At 37.1% G+C, this 13,366-nt stretch overlaps 1 protein-coding gene across 1 annotated transcript; it reads right to left on the bottom strand.

Annotated features, from left to right (window-relative positions):
- Window positions 1–213: 213 nt before the first annotated feature.
- On the bottom strand, window positions 214–12,638 carry LOC139939660 (doenitin-1-like). Its single transcript, XM_071935713.1, has 6 exons — window positions 12,353–12,638; window positions 3,045–3,206; window positions 2,278–2,362; window positions 1,510–1,547; window positions 1,289–1,396; window positions 214–398 (listed from the first exon to the last, which is right to left on the bottom strand). The coding sequence occupies exons 1-6, from the start codon at window positions 12,426–12,428 to the stop codon at window positions 292–294; spliced, it is 576 nt and encodes a 191-aa protein (XP_071791814.1). The 5' UTR covers window positions 12,429–12,638; the 3' UTR covers window positions 214–291.
- Window positions 12,639–13,366: the final 728 nt, after the last annotated feature.

Raw genomic sequence — 13,366 nt, 5'->3', positions numbered from 1 at the left:
ACAAGTATTAGGCCAGTTATTGATAAAGCAAAACAATAAGCTACAATTTTCGGTTGAAAAAAACTCACTAGGAAATTACAATGTTCATCATTGTTGTTTACTTATACTACTGAAAACAAAAAGATGATGCCTTACCGGTGTCCAACCACATTCCAAAATAAAAATGGAAAATGTTGTAGTCTGCATACAAGTTCAGCTTTATGTTCATTGCCATTTTGTTTAATAGTTGAAGTATACGGCACTTGTAAATACAGTGATTACATTGGTTAACATGTAAAGTTCAAGCTAAACTTATATCTTGTTGTAGCAACCACACTGCGGAGGACACTTTACTTTAGTGTTGACCCGGCAGAAGTTACACACTTCATTACAGTAGAAACTGAAACTTTCAAGGTGGCCTGAAAAAAAGGAAATAAATAAAAAACTAATATTATTTTGTATCATACAGTGCACCGGGTGCGACGAGCAATATTTATTCTCTATTTTTTTTCAAGATTTTTGCGGGATTCGAACCCACGACCTCCTTATTCTTGAGTGCATGCAAATCATACCACTAGCAATAATTGCATCAGACCAAAATACAACTTAGGTGTTCTTTATCCCCGATGCAATTCGTAAAAGTAAAACACATGACCGTATACTCATTCCCTTTATACACAGGATAAAGATTACAACTTTGTCATACATAGTCATTTGTGCAATATGGTTACAAGAAAGTTCAACGAGTGTTAAAAAGAAGGGTCATACTCCTGGCTAGAGAGTTTCACGGGTGGAAAAGGGAATGTGTTTCTGTTTATAATAGCTTCACTGTCTACGGTAAAACTGTGATACACAATGTTGTTTAATAATCTATCCTGAACATGAACCCGGAAAACCTTTGAGCAACCGTGTAAGCGTTTCGAAGTTGGGTCTTGCCGATGTCAAAGGGAAGTCTGTTCCCGGAGATTGTGTCCACCATGAAATAAATAAGGGCTGGAGGGGGATGATTAAAAAGAGGGCGCTACCACAAGAATGCGAACATCTTTCGCCGTTTTTGGTGGGGGAGGGGGGGGGGCTAGAATGTATTGCCACACTTACATGTACATGGATATTCTGACAATACCGTAAACGAGGTTTTGGCTCTGCTAGGCTTGGTTTCAAGATGGCGGATATTACAAACTAACGCAAAGTGTTTAAATTTTAGCAAGATGTACTGAACTACTTGCAAGCATTACATTCTGCCCCCCCCCCCCATCGTGTACCCCTGTTCGTGTAAGGTTACAAAATCACCATTTGTAAGTGACCGTACCTGGTTCGGGTTTGCAGTCACATGTCTCGCATCCCATCTCGTCAATCTTGGATCCATAGCGGCATTTATCCTCACAATTGATCTTAGCGCACACCAAAGGGATTAAATCTGAAATGTAATGAGTGAAATTGCTATCAGTGTCAAAGTCTTCATACAGAAAATAATATTCTTAAAACAATCAATCAATAACTTGTTATTTTGCGAAGAAAACATAAACTTACTGCAGCTGGAACATTCGAACAATCCATCGTTGCAAGTGCTTCAAGAAGAGAAAAAGAAAAACAAAAGTATGAAAAGAAATATACAATTTTACAGTTCACGTTAGACTGAGGAATATGGAAATAATTATAGTGTTGATTGCAAAAAAAGTACATCGAGTTGTCTGCTTATATCGTCCTTGCTATAACCGTCCTAGCAGGGTGAACTAAGAAAAGCAAGAAAAGGGACGTTCATACTTGAAAAATACATGTATTATATTTTGCCTACAAATTGTTAAACAAAACATTGATTTTATTCGAATGATGTAAAGTGCACTGAGGATTCATACCACTACCAATCCTCAATCCAAACGTCGGAATTCCTTTAAAAAGAATGATGTAACAAATGAGTGTTTGTGATCGTAATGGTGAGATTATTTTTATGAGTTGAAAGAACAAATGTTCAAATCTTTGTTAAGCATACCAAATTGAACATAATAAAGAAGTGCATGTCTATCGAACTGAAAAGTAGAACAATTCTGCATTGTTCTCAAGTTTATAAGATTGTGTCCTTTATGGACCATTTGTCGACTTATATTTTAACACCATGGCTTTCAGTGTTACGAGTAGGCCTACATCTACTCAGTGATGTGTTGTTTCTTCGTTCAATAACCCAATCACAGTCTTGAGCCAAGACTAAGTCACCACCAGACCCACGATCAGACAGCCATTTTACTGATGTCAGACCCAGTCCCAGACAGACTCTATACAAGGAAGTGATTTTGATCCTACCATCCGCCACATCCGGCTCCTCCGTTCTTAGACTCTTGGTGATAGTACCACATGTTGTCTTCTTTATCGAAACATGAACGGGGATCTAAAACAAACAACCCCAAAACAATAAGGAGTAAGTAAGTGAGTTTCCGAACACGTTTTATCATCAAATCTGCTTTTGAGTTAGCCACTGAATTTGTTATTTAAACGAACCGGAGCAAAATAGCAACTGTATCTTTGCAGTTCAACCATGTTTCCACTTCCGTATTCAAACTTTTTTCGGTACTCAAAAATTTAGACTTGTATAGGTTTTCCTAATCAAATTCGGCAAATGGGCAGTCAATTTCATTTTCATGTGTTCGCATTAAAGCTGTTTTGCCTCTCCTGTTGTTACTGCGTTTCAAATTCAGAATTCGGCCATTCAATTTCGTTTAGAGTCGAGTCAAAGTCCTTTAGCACTCTGTTCAATTTAGCGTACTGTCATTCTTTTTCGTGACACACCCGCCTCAAGAAGTGTCTGCGAATTTGAATGCTGCTTTGATGAATTTTAAATTGAATGATTATTTTGTTAAATCGAATGACGCAACATTACATTTGACTAATCATAAAACATAATCGAATGACAATTTTCAATAGCATTCGATTTCGCTCGAATTAGAATAGCTTGGTGGTTAAATTGGCTGCTCATTTGCCGAAAGTAACCGAGAAAACCTACATTATGCAGTCTAAAAAGTATGTTTAAGTTCAATGGGCTAAAGTTTGTTGGGACTATGTTGATTTCTTACGTTCACACATCTCGATACATTCTTCTTCAGTCAGGAAGTTGTTAGGATTGCCTCCGCAACCACCATAGATAAACTCTCTGCATTGTTCAAGCTCGGTATCGTAGCCCCAGCTTGGCATACGTCCCCTACAAGGTCCATGATCCAACTTGGCCTCACATTTATCTGATGGATAAATAAATCAATGATCAGGAAAACAAATCAGGAAACATATTCGTTGACATGTATTATTGGGGTTTTTTTAATGCTGATCACTGGACTGTGGTGCGTATCGACTATGAGGCCGTGCCCACAGCTACGGCCATACGGCTAGGTTTATGCGTCGCTAACAACAACGACAACAACAGCAACAAGAACAAGAACAAAACAAAAGAACACAAAATCATCAAAACATCAACAGCATTTACAGCAGCAACAACAACAACGACAACGACAGGACAACGACGACGACATCGAAAGCAACAGCGACAGCAACAGCAATAGCAAAACAGCAAAAAACAACAAAAACAACAACACAAACAACACCAACAACAAGACTACAATGGTAATAACAAATAATAAATAATAATAATAATTTATTTTTAGTATAGCGCCATACACAAAAAATCTCAAAACGCTGTACAGTGTTTTAAATATTATAAACATTCAGCTAAAAAGAGTAAGCAAAATACAGCAAAATTACATTGCACAATAAGAACGACAAAAAAACAATGACAAACACCAAAACGAGACAATCAACAAAATTATAACACCATAGAAAAGACAATAAAAAAAGAAATGTAAAGACTCAGAGATAATGTCTTTTAAAAAGAAATGTTTTGAGGTGGGTTTTAAAAAATATCAAAGTTGGTGATCATCCTCAGATGAATGGGTAAATTATTCCAAAGGGTGGGAGTCAGCATAAATAGAAAAAGCCCGATCCCCATAAGATTTGCTAGGCTTTGGGCCAACTATAAAAGGAAAAATTAAGTTTGACACCACCACAACTTCTAGTATGAATATGAGGAACGTAAATTGAAATTAATTCTGACAGATAGCGAGGGGCTGATTTAAAAATAACACAGACGATTTTATTTTCAACACGAACTTTGACTGGCGCTTCAAAATTACATAATTGAATTATGACTCCATACTTTTGATGTCCCCAGTAATAGGACAGTATGATCGTTAATTAAATAACCATCGTAAAACCCAAATCAATCAGAATGTTATAGAACACGTGGGCTAGATTTTCATATGGAAAAATAATGTATTGACCTACGCAATTACACCACCCATCATATTCATCTGTCATTATCATCCGTCATTGCTTCAAAGTAGGCGTTCTGAATCCAATATTCTTTCTCAATGAAAGGTCGTAATCTCTTGAAGCATATCGAGACAAAAATGTCAAACCAAATTGATTTGTTGTTGGTATGTCCGTTTGATGACATCAAATCATGCGTAGTTAGGAGCCCTTTGTTAATGTTTATGATGGGCAAGGGGTAATTGGGTTCAAAGGATTACAATTTTATGACTGGTTTCGTTTTAATTGGCGCGCGTAGAATGAAACAGATGGTGTCTCATTCTATCGCTTAATTGGAAGCTGATATTGGCCTAATTCTTTTGCTCTAAGACTGTAATATTTTAATTAATTAATCGTTCAAGTGCCCTTATGCAAACCACAATATTGTGGTTTACGGTAATACTGGAGGAGTTTGAAATGCCTGGCTGATTTGACGTACTTAATGGTGGATTTTTTTCTGTATAATCATTGCCCTAAAATAGACGTCTGTTTTTATTACATGTAGGCCTACTTCCAACGTCCTGACGTCATACCTGCTGCCTGCTTTGACGTTTATGTCAACATATTTTCTGGACATAGTATATTTAAAGGGGGAAGAATATAGTTCACGGGAAAAATAAATCAGACAGCTTTACTTTTTTCCGTCTGAAGGAAAGTTTGGCTGATGGGCAGTTGGACAAACTGATGCATCAATTTTGCTTTGCTAATTTAAGTTTTGCACTGGAAACGAGTTGTGGAAATACAGTGGGAAATAAAATGGTGTTTATTTGGCTGTACAGAATAGTCAGTTGGACAGACGGACCAGTCCGACTGCCGTACTCTACGGCACGGGTATAAGCCAATCTCTCTGCCCATACAAACAAGCAAGGCAGAGCGCAGAGGGCAGAGGGCAGAGGGCAGAGGGTGTGACCGCGTGACCCATCCCAATAACAATTCGTGTACGTATACCATAAGTACATTGTATCGTGTATTAACGACAGTGGACACTATTGGTAATTATCAAAGACCAGTCTTCTCACTTTCTCACTTGGTGTATCTCAACATATGCATGAAATAACAAACCTGTGAAAATTTGAGCTCAATTGGTCTTTCAAGTTGCGAGATAATAATGAAAGAAAAAAAACACCCTCGTCACACGAAGTTGTGTGCGTTTAGATTGTCGATTTCGAGAACTCAAGTTCTAAACTTGAGGTCTCGAAGTCAAATTCGTGGAAAATTACTTCCTTCTCGAAAATTATGGCACTTCAGAGGGAGCCGTTTCTCACAATGTTTTACACTATCAACCTCTCCCCATTACTCGTTACCAAGTAAGGTTTCATGCTGATAATTATTTTGAGTAATTACCAGTAGTGTCCACTGCCTTTAACGAGGGATGTTGTGTTTTATTAATGTGTTGGCAATAGGCTTCCGTACGTATAGGATTCACGTGAAAGAAATTTGAAAAGGCCACGTTTCCCTAAAAATCGTGTTTGCAAGTTCGTGAAAAGTTTTTTTGAGAATCAAACAACACAAACTAGATTTGATTGGTAGGATTTGAAACTTTGCATGGTGGAAATAAGATATAAAAGAGTTTGCGGTAACACTATGTATAATGACTATCTCTAAATGAGTTGGGGTGGTTCTGAAAAGAACCGTTGGTTTCAACTCGACGTTTCGATCAGTATGCTCTGGTCTTCTGGAGAAAGATTAGATTTGATGTGGCAGTTTTTGTTTGAACTTCTAAAGAAATATAAAATGCAACTGGATTATTCGATTAAAAAATATATCGGCCTTTATATGTTATGTAGTTGGTACCAATGACAGATCTAAGACGTCGCCACTCGGGGGATCCGTTTTAAAGTTGCAATAATTTCGCTTGGCGATCCTTTCCGACTCTTGGCGCCCCTCGGCAGCAACTCAAATACTGTGTCAAACTATGAAGTGGAAAGGTTTCGTATAAAAAAATGTGCAATTAATGGGAAACGGAAAATCCCTGCTGCGCTCTGAGTTTCGACAATAAAAAGTAAATTGGGTAACATCTTAATCTTCAGGCCCCAGGCCAAAATAATTACTACTTTGTGAAAAGAAACCTACCTCAAACTTACATAAAATGAAACTGAGTTGTTTGGACAGACGCCAGAAGGTTACAGATTGTCAGTTTTGCATTGTGGGACGGGTAAAAATATCAAGACACATCGAGCTGACATTTCTTTTTACAGCTACAAAGGTCGGTTAAAGGATTCGGATACTTTTTCAAAATGTCCACAGATTTACATTAAACTTACAGGGTTTGAAGAGAATGATAGTGGAAAGCTTCCCTTCAAATATAGGTTGTGTAGTTTTTGAGAAATGAGTAAAACAAGTCACAAAATCATTTTCGTCTCATGAGACCAAAATGATTTTAGCATGTAAAATCCCCTTAACCAGTTATGATATTATACCAAAACCATAGCATAACTGGTTAAAGGAACACGTTGCCTTGGATCGGTCGAGTTAGTCTTTGAAAAGCGTTTTGTGACCGTTTGTTATAAAATACATATGGTTAGAAAGATGATGTAAAAGTAGAATACAATGATCTACACAAATATGCCTCGAAATTGCGTGGTTTTCTTTTGTACCTCGTCCAATAACACGGTTGGCCATTTATGGGAGTCAAAACTTTGACTCCCATAAATGTCCGACCGTGATAGTTCGCAACGTAAAACGAAAACCGTGCAATTTTGAGTGATACTTGTGTGGATCATTATATTCTACTTTTACAACATCTTTCTAACCATATACATTTTATAACAAACGGTTTTAAACGCTTTTTATAGACCAACTCGTCCGATCCAAGGCAACGTGTTCCTTTAATACGTTTTTACATGCTAAAACTGAGACGAAAATTATTACTTTTACTAATTTCTCAAATACTACAGCACTTCAGCAAGTACAATTTCAAGGGAAGCTTTTTATACGATCATAATCTTAAAATGTGTAAGTTTAATATAAATCTGTGGACATTGTGGTTTTTTTTTTGTTAGGAAATAGTACATATAATACCCTTTAATACGAGGATTCTTTCCCAAACTCGAAAGACATCGCAACTCATCGCGAAGCCATTTGCTCCCATCATTGACCCACATCTCTCCTAAACCCCTCTCCACGTCCCGGCACACACCAATCTATGACGTAGCACACACCAATCTATGACGTAGTACACACATAACGTTGAAACTACATAGCCATTTTATTATTGTCTTCTGTAATTTGAATCTTAAAGGCGCTGGACACTATTGGTAATTGTCAAAGACCAGTCTTCTCACTTGGTGTATCTCAATAAATGCATAACATTAACAAATCTGTCAACATTTGGACTCAATTGGTCATCAAAGTTGCAAGAGAATAATGAAGTAAAAAATACACTTGTCATACAAACGTGTGTGCTTTCAAATGCCTAAAAAGGCTCTAGGCCTTGACGTTTTGTAAAAATGTGAGTGAGAAACTACCTCTTTCTCAAAAACTATGTTACTTCAGAGGGAGCCGTTTCTCATAATGTTTTATACTATCAACAGCTCCCCATTGCATGTGTTGAGTAATTACCAATTGTGTCCTGCGCCTTTAAAACACTTTGTCCCAAAGCAAAGTACCGAATCAAAATCGTCTACTTGAAACGGTTGGTCAACCATGGTATGGTGACCACATGGCGCGAAAGTACAAGAAAAATTAGTGGGGGCAAAATCCACTCTTTGAAATTTAATCTGTTTGAAAACACGAGGACTGACATGCCGCTTACTCCTGCAGAAACATTTGGAATAATGTCAGCAATCTTGCTAGTCTTGGTTACAAGACCTTTGCATGGATTATGTATCAGCCTCGGTATCATAGAACCGTTACACTACGAGTATGATATAGTGACGTCTTGGACAAAGACTACGATCTTGACAAATATGGTGGCCCAATTAATGAATCTGTCTTTATTAAATTTGTGCCCACTGAGGCGAGTAACTCAATAACTGCGCTCCCAAAGATTTATGGAAATATTATCCGCTGTTCTAATTGAATTGTCATGTGTTTAGGCAAAAGACGTTCTGTTGTGTCTTCCAAGCAGGAAGTCAGCTCTAATTAAGAAATTATTTCGTATAGCAACCACTAAAACATAACAGAAACAAACCAATGTTGCCAAGAAACCCTTGCGATAGGCTTAAAGGAACACGTTGCCTTGGATCGGTCGAGTTGGTCTTTGAAAAGCGTTTGTAACCGTTTTTTATAAAATGCATATGGGTAGAAAGATGTTGTAAAAGTAGAATACAATGATCCACACAAACATGCCTCGAAATTGCGTGGTTTTCCTTTTACCTTGTCGACTAAACACGTCGGCCATTTATGGGGGTCAAAATTTTGACTCCCATAAATGGCCGACCATGTTAGTTCGCACAGTAGAAGGAAAACCACGCAATTTCGAGGCAAACTTGTGTGGATCATTGTATTCTACTTTTAAAACATCTTTCCAACCATATGCATTTTATAAAAAACGGTTACAAACGCTTTTGTTTTGACCAACTCGTCCGATCCAAGGCAACGTGTTCCTTTAAGAATGGAAAATTTATTTTGATCACTTTTCAAGTGGATTCCCAACTCGTAATTGGAAACCTTAGCCTCGCTATCACTCTTGCTAACGGGTCGTTTGAGAATACTGTGGTTAGGGGGGCTTAATATTATCATTGTTCGGTTTCAGAAACAAATTTGAAGTAGCTACATACTATGACGCGGTTTGTTTTGGAGTTCCATCCACTATTCGTTTTACCCTATTTCTATCCTTTTTTCCGAACGGAATTTGACAAATTACACAAAGTAATGATTAAGTACATTATGTAGGGCCCGTGTTTTTATTGTTTATTTTGCATTTTTTGTTATTTTTTATTTTAGTATAGCCTTTTGGGGTTACCAATACATACATCTGTCTATGCATCAAGCTTCTGGTAATGTTAAGTGATACAAACATTAAAATGAAAGCAATCAAGTTCTGGTCGCCACTTGCCAGACTGTTGTTGAATACTGTCTGATCTGCACAATGTCTTCATTGTTGCTTGTAAATGGTTGAAAATATACACTAATAGAATATCTATTCAACATTGCTCAATAACTCTTTGTTGGTATGTATTTCTGGAATTTTTATTTGACCGCCTTTTCAAGCAACGGATTATGTTTATGTTTTTTGGGTCAAACTAGAGTGCGGTTAAAATGTTTTTAGTTTTATTTGACCGATGCTGGTTTATTTATTTATTTGTTTTGACTTGAAAGGTGCATCATTAAAGGGAAGGTACACGTTTGGTAATTACTCAAAACAAATTAATATTAACTTAAAAACTGACTTGCATGGTAATGAGCATTGGAGAGCTGTTGATAGTATAACGCATTGTGGGAAACGACTCCCTCTGAAGTAGCATATATTTTGAGAAAGAGGTAATTTCTCACTAAAATAATAAAAGACTTCTAGCAGAAGTCTTTTATTCCTTTCTGTAAGCACACAAATTCGTCAACAAGGGTGTTTTTTTCTCAAACCGTTTTCTCACAACTTCGATGACTAATTTAGCCCAAATTTTCATAGGTTTGTTATTTTATGCTTATGTTGGGATACACCAAGTGAGAAGACTGGTCTTTGACAATTACCAAACGTGTACCTTCCCTTTAATTGTTTTTTGTCAACATAATGTTCATGTACAAGCCAAATCATCAACACAAATACAATACAAGTCACATGTGAAAGTTTCAGTTGAATACAGTGCCTTTGTTAAGAAAACAGCCAATAACTCGTCAAGGTAATTTCATAAAAAAATAGTTTGCGAGGTGCCAGCGGGTACCAACCGCACCTCTGACCGCAGTATTCACAAACGGACACCATGGACATTTGAATCTCAACAAATCGCCTGAAGGCGATCATTTGAGATTGAATTTCGTTTACATAATTGATTTCTACTCAACGGGGGCACTTCAGACAAAATCATTTCGCAGGATGCTTACAACCATTGCGACCTTTGTACTCTTGGCTTTCGGAGAATTTACCTCAATTATAAAATGCTTATTTAAATAATCAAAAATAAATGTTTCATAATAAGATTGTATGTTGTTGTACAAGGTGGAATGGACAGTGTTTCTCTGACCATTCTCTGACTATTTTAGGAAACTTTCTTACTACAATTATTTAAAATGTATACAAAAGAATCAAACAATTTCAAACTGCACATGGCAAAAAATGTACTATCGACACGCTCGAAATATTAAACTACTGTCAAAATGTAAAGAACAAAAATATATTGTTAAGAACTTTTCAGAACTATATTAGTATCAGTACAACTCCTTTAAAAGTTTTTTTTTGTGATAGCACAGGAAACTTTTGATTTTGTAAAGCGATTGTTGTCAAAGTTATTTATCTGAGTGTTTCTCGACTCTTTTCAACAAAGAATGACAGGGGGTCAGGAAGTTGACATACTTGGGATCAAAACTGGCATTTTTGTGTTGAACGCCAGAGGCGCTTTCGACACTTTTTTACAGTGTCTGTTTGTGTAATGGTCGTTTTAGGTCTCGCTTAAAACAAAGTTTTGTGATAGTAGATTTTTGTAAACTTATTTCACAAGCTTCCATCATTTTCATTTTACCTTAGAAAAGGTTATATAAATTGATAACTATTACCAAATATGCACACTTTTAGCTGGTGAGTTGTTTTGTTTTTCAACATATATAATTATTTTGCTTTTGTTATCGTTTTGCCATAAGAGTAGGCCTATAATTTCACAAGTACAGTTCCATCCGAATCCTTGATGCAATCATGGACTTGATGGGCCTAGGTTTGACATTAGAATAAGACACTGACTGAATTGACTATAAAACATCAATCAAATCTTTCTTAACTAAACCAAGGAAATAACTATAAACGGGACGTACATGTATGGGTTTTTTCAAGCTACTGTGGTGATACTGTACTTCAGCACCCTGTGAAAATACGTTCGCAGCAGGGCTGTCTAATAGACAGCAAGCTACACCGACCCATTGCAATGACCACATCCGTAATATATCGAAAGTGTTTGTTATTTCCGGAAGGAGGAAAACCGGCGGGCCTGGGGAAAACTCTCATAGCATAGAATAGAATAAACACTCTATCTTATACTTATAACCTTAGCCGGATTTCGAACCAGGAAAGTTATGAGAGGCGAATTATTCTGGAAAGTTCTATACTTTCTAATATAAATATTCAATATCTTTCTCACTAACTCTTCTGCTGGTAATAACAATATCACCTTTGTGAAACATCACACTAATGCAGGAGCACAGAGTATCATAAAGTGTTGACATTGTGGGTTTCCAGAAAAAGCTGTAAATTCAAGAAGAATCTAGAATGGACCACCGGACTCTTATCGATTTCACCACTGGGACGAAACAAATCTTCCCAACAATTACTAAGATAATCAAACGTAATGAAAAGCTGATCAGCTTTCGCAGAGTTTGTTTTGTACACATTCCTCTATCAAAATATACATTTTTACTTTCGAAATGGGACGGTATAGGCGTGCAATCTAATAAACTTTACGTTTTATTTGATTTTATATTAGCTTTGTAATTATTTTTGGGGAAAACACTGATTTATTCTCCTTGGCGTGTCCTGGCCTAGCGGTTAAGAGCACCGGACTCAAACTCTGGTGTTTCTGGTCCGCAGAGTTGGTTCGAGTCCCAGTCGTGACACTTGTTTCCTAAAGAAAGACACTCATCGATGCTTCGTCCTTCGGGTGGGGGAGGTAAAGCCGTTGGTCCCGTGTGTTGTGCAACGCACGTAAAATAACCAAGTGCACTTGTGGAAAAGAGAGGGTGTTCGCCCCGGTGTTCCTGGCTTGATTGGCAGCATATTGCGCCACAGCACCTTGCAAACCATTACATGGTGCAATGTAAAAGGAGTAAAGGCCTCATATTTCAAATGTAGTCCCACATATCTTACAGGAAAATACTGAATGTCGACGGATATGCGCGCTATTTAATTATTGGAAGCCACTATTATTAATATAATTGTACCTACCTTTAACGTAGCGGTCACTGCCTCCATTGACACACATTACCATTACCATAACTCCCAAAATCACGTACGTTGCCATTTAAAAGTCTTTATAACGGTAGCACAGAAAAACACGAACTTATTAGATACCAAATTGTAACTTGTTCTCTCTAGAGCTAGAAATAACCACAAGTAAAACGGATCCAGGCAAGGTCGAAGCTTTTATCAAGTTATTTTAAGAAACGCCCACTTGCGTTGACCAATGAACTTATCCTGGCATGAGATACCAGATGAAATATCATTATGGCATACACTCCTCGTTTATTCAACTTTCGCTGATCACCAGCGAAGCGATACGAGTGTTGACGTCATCGTTATACTATCCCGTCATACTTATTAATTAATGACCTCAGAAAATGTTCTTCTATTACTTATTGGGCTGTAAAGACATGGGTGTGTTTGCTTTGACGGGCAAATTAGCAAATGAAGCAAAAACAATTACCCTTTTTTCCGGAATAGGGCAATTTGTTATGTTTTGTAATGAATGATGGCGACGTATGCTGCTCGTCCGTGCATACTTCCTTTGTATACATAGCCGGCTGGGTGTGACACAATAAGTTTCCTTTGTTTTATGGGTCTGCTCTTATAACTTAAAGAGAATTGTCTGCAAATTGAAACAAAACGTCCAGCCGTGGTCGATATGTTAGTGTAGTAACAGTTATAGCCACATGCAATCTGCTTCATGGAAATTTCACTATAAATAGCCGCCGCTGCAAATCTGTTTGTGTTCGACATGAAAGCGCTGCCATTTGACACAGATGTTTCTCGTTCTCTCAAATAAAGCATTTCATTTGTCATTAGGCAGTTATTTCAAGGGTTATGCCCTATGGAATAAAGTGATGGGTGTATCACGCGGTGGAATATTTAAATTGTTTAAATGTTTAAATTAAAATTAAAATTGTATTTATCAATTTAATGATTAACAATGAACTGTTTGTTGTTATCGCTTTACTAAAAGATAACTTGACACTATATAAA

The sequence above is a fragment of the Asterias amurensis genome, chromosome 7 (assembly GCF_032118995.1).
Source record: "Asterias amurensis chromosome 7, ASM3211899v1".
In the NCBI taxonomy this organism is placed as follows: Eukaryota; Metazoa; Echinodermata; class Asteroidea; order Forcipulatida; family Asteriidae; genus Asterias; species Asterias amurensis.
This window is presented reverse-complemented; position numbering and strand designations above follow the sequence as displayed.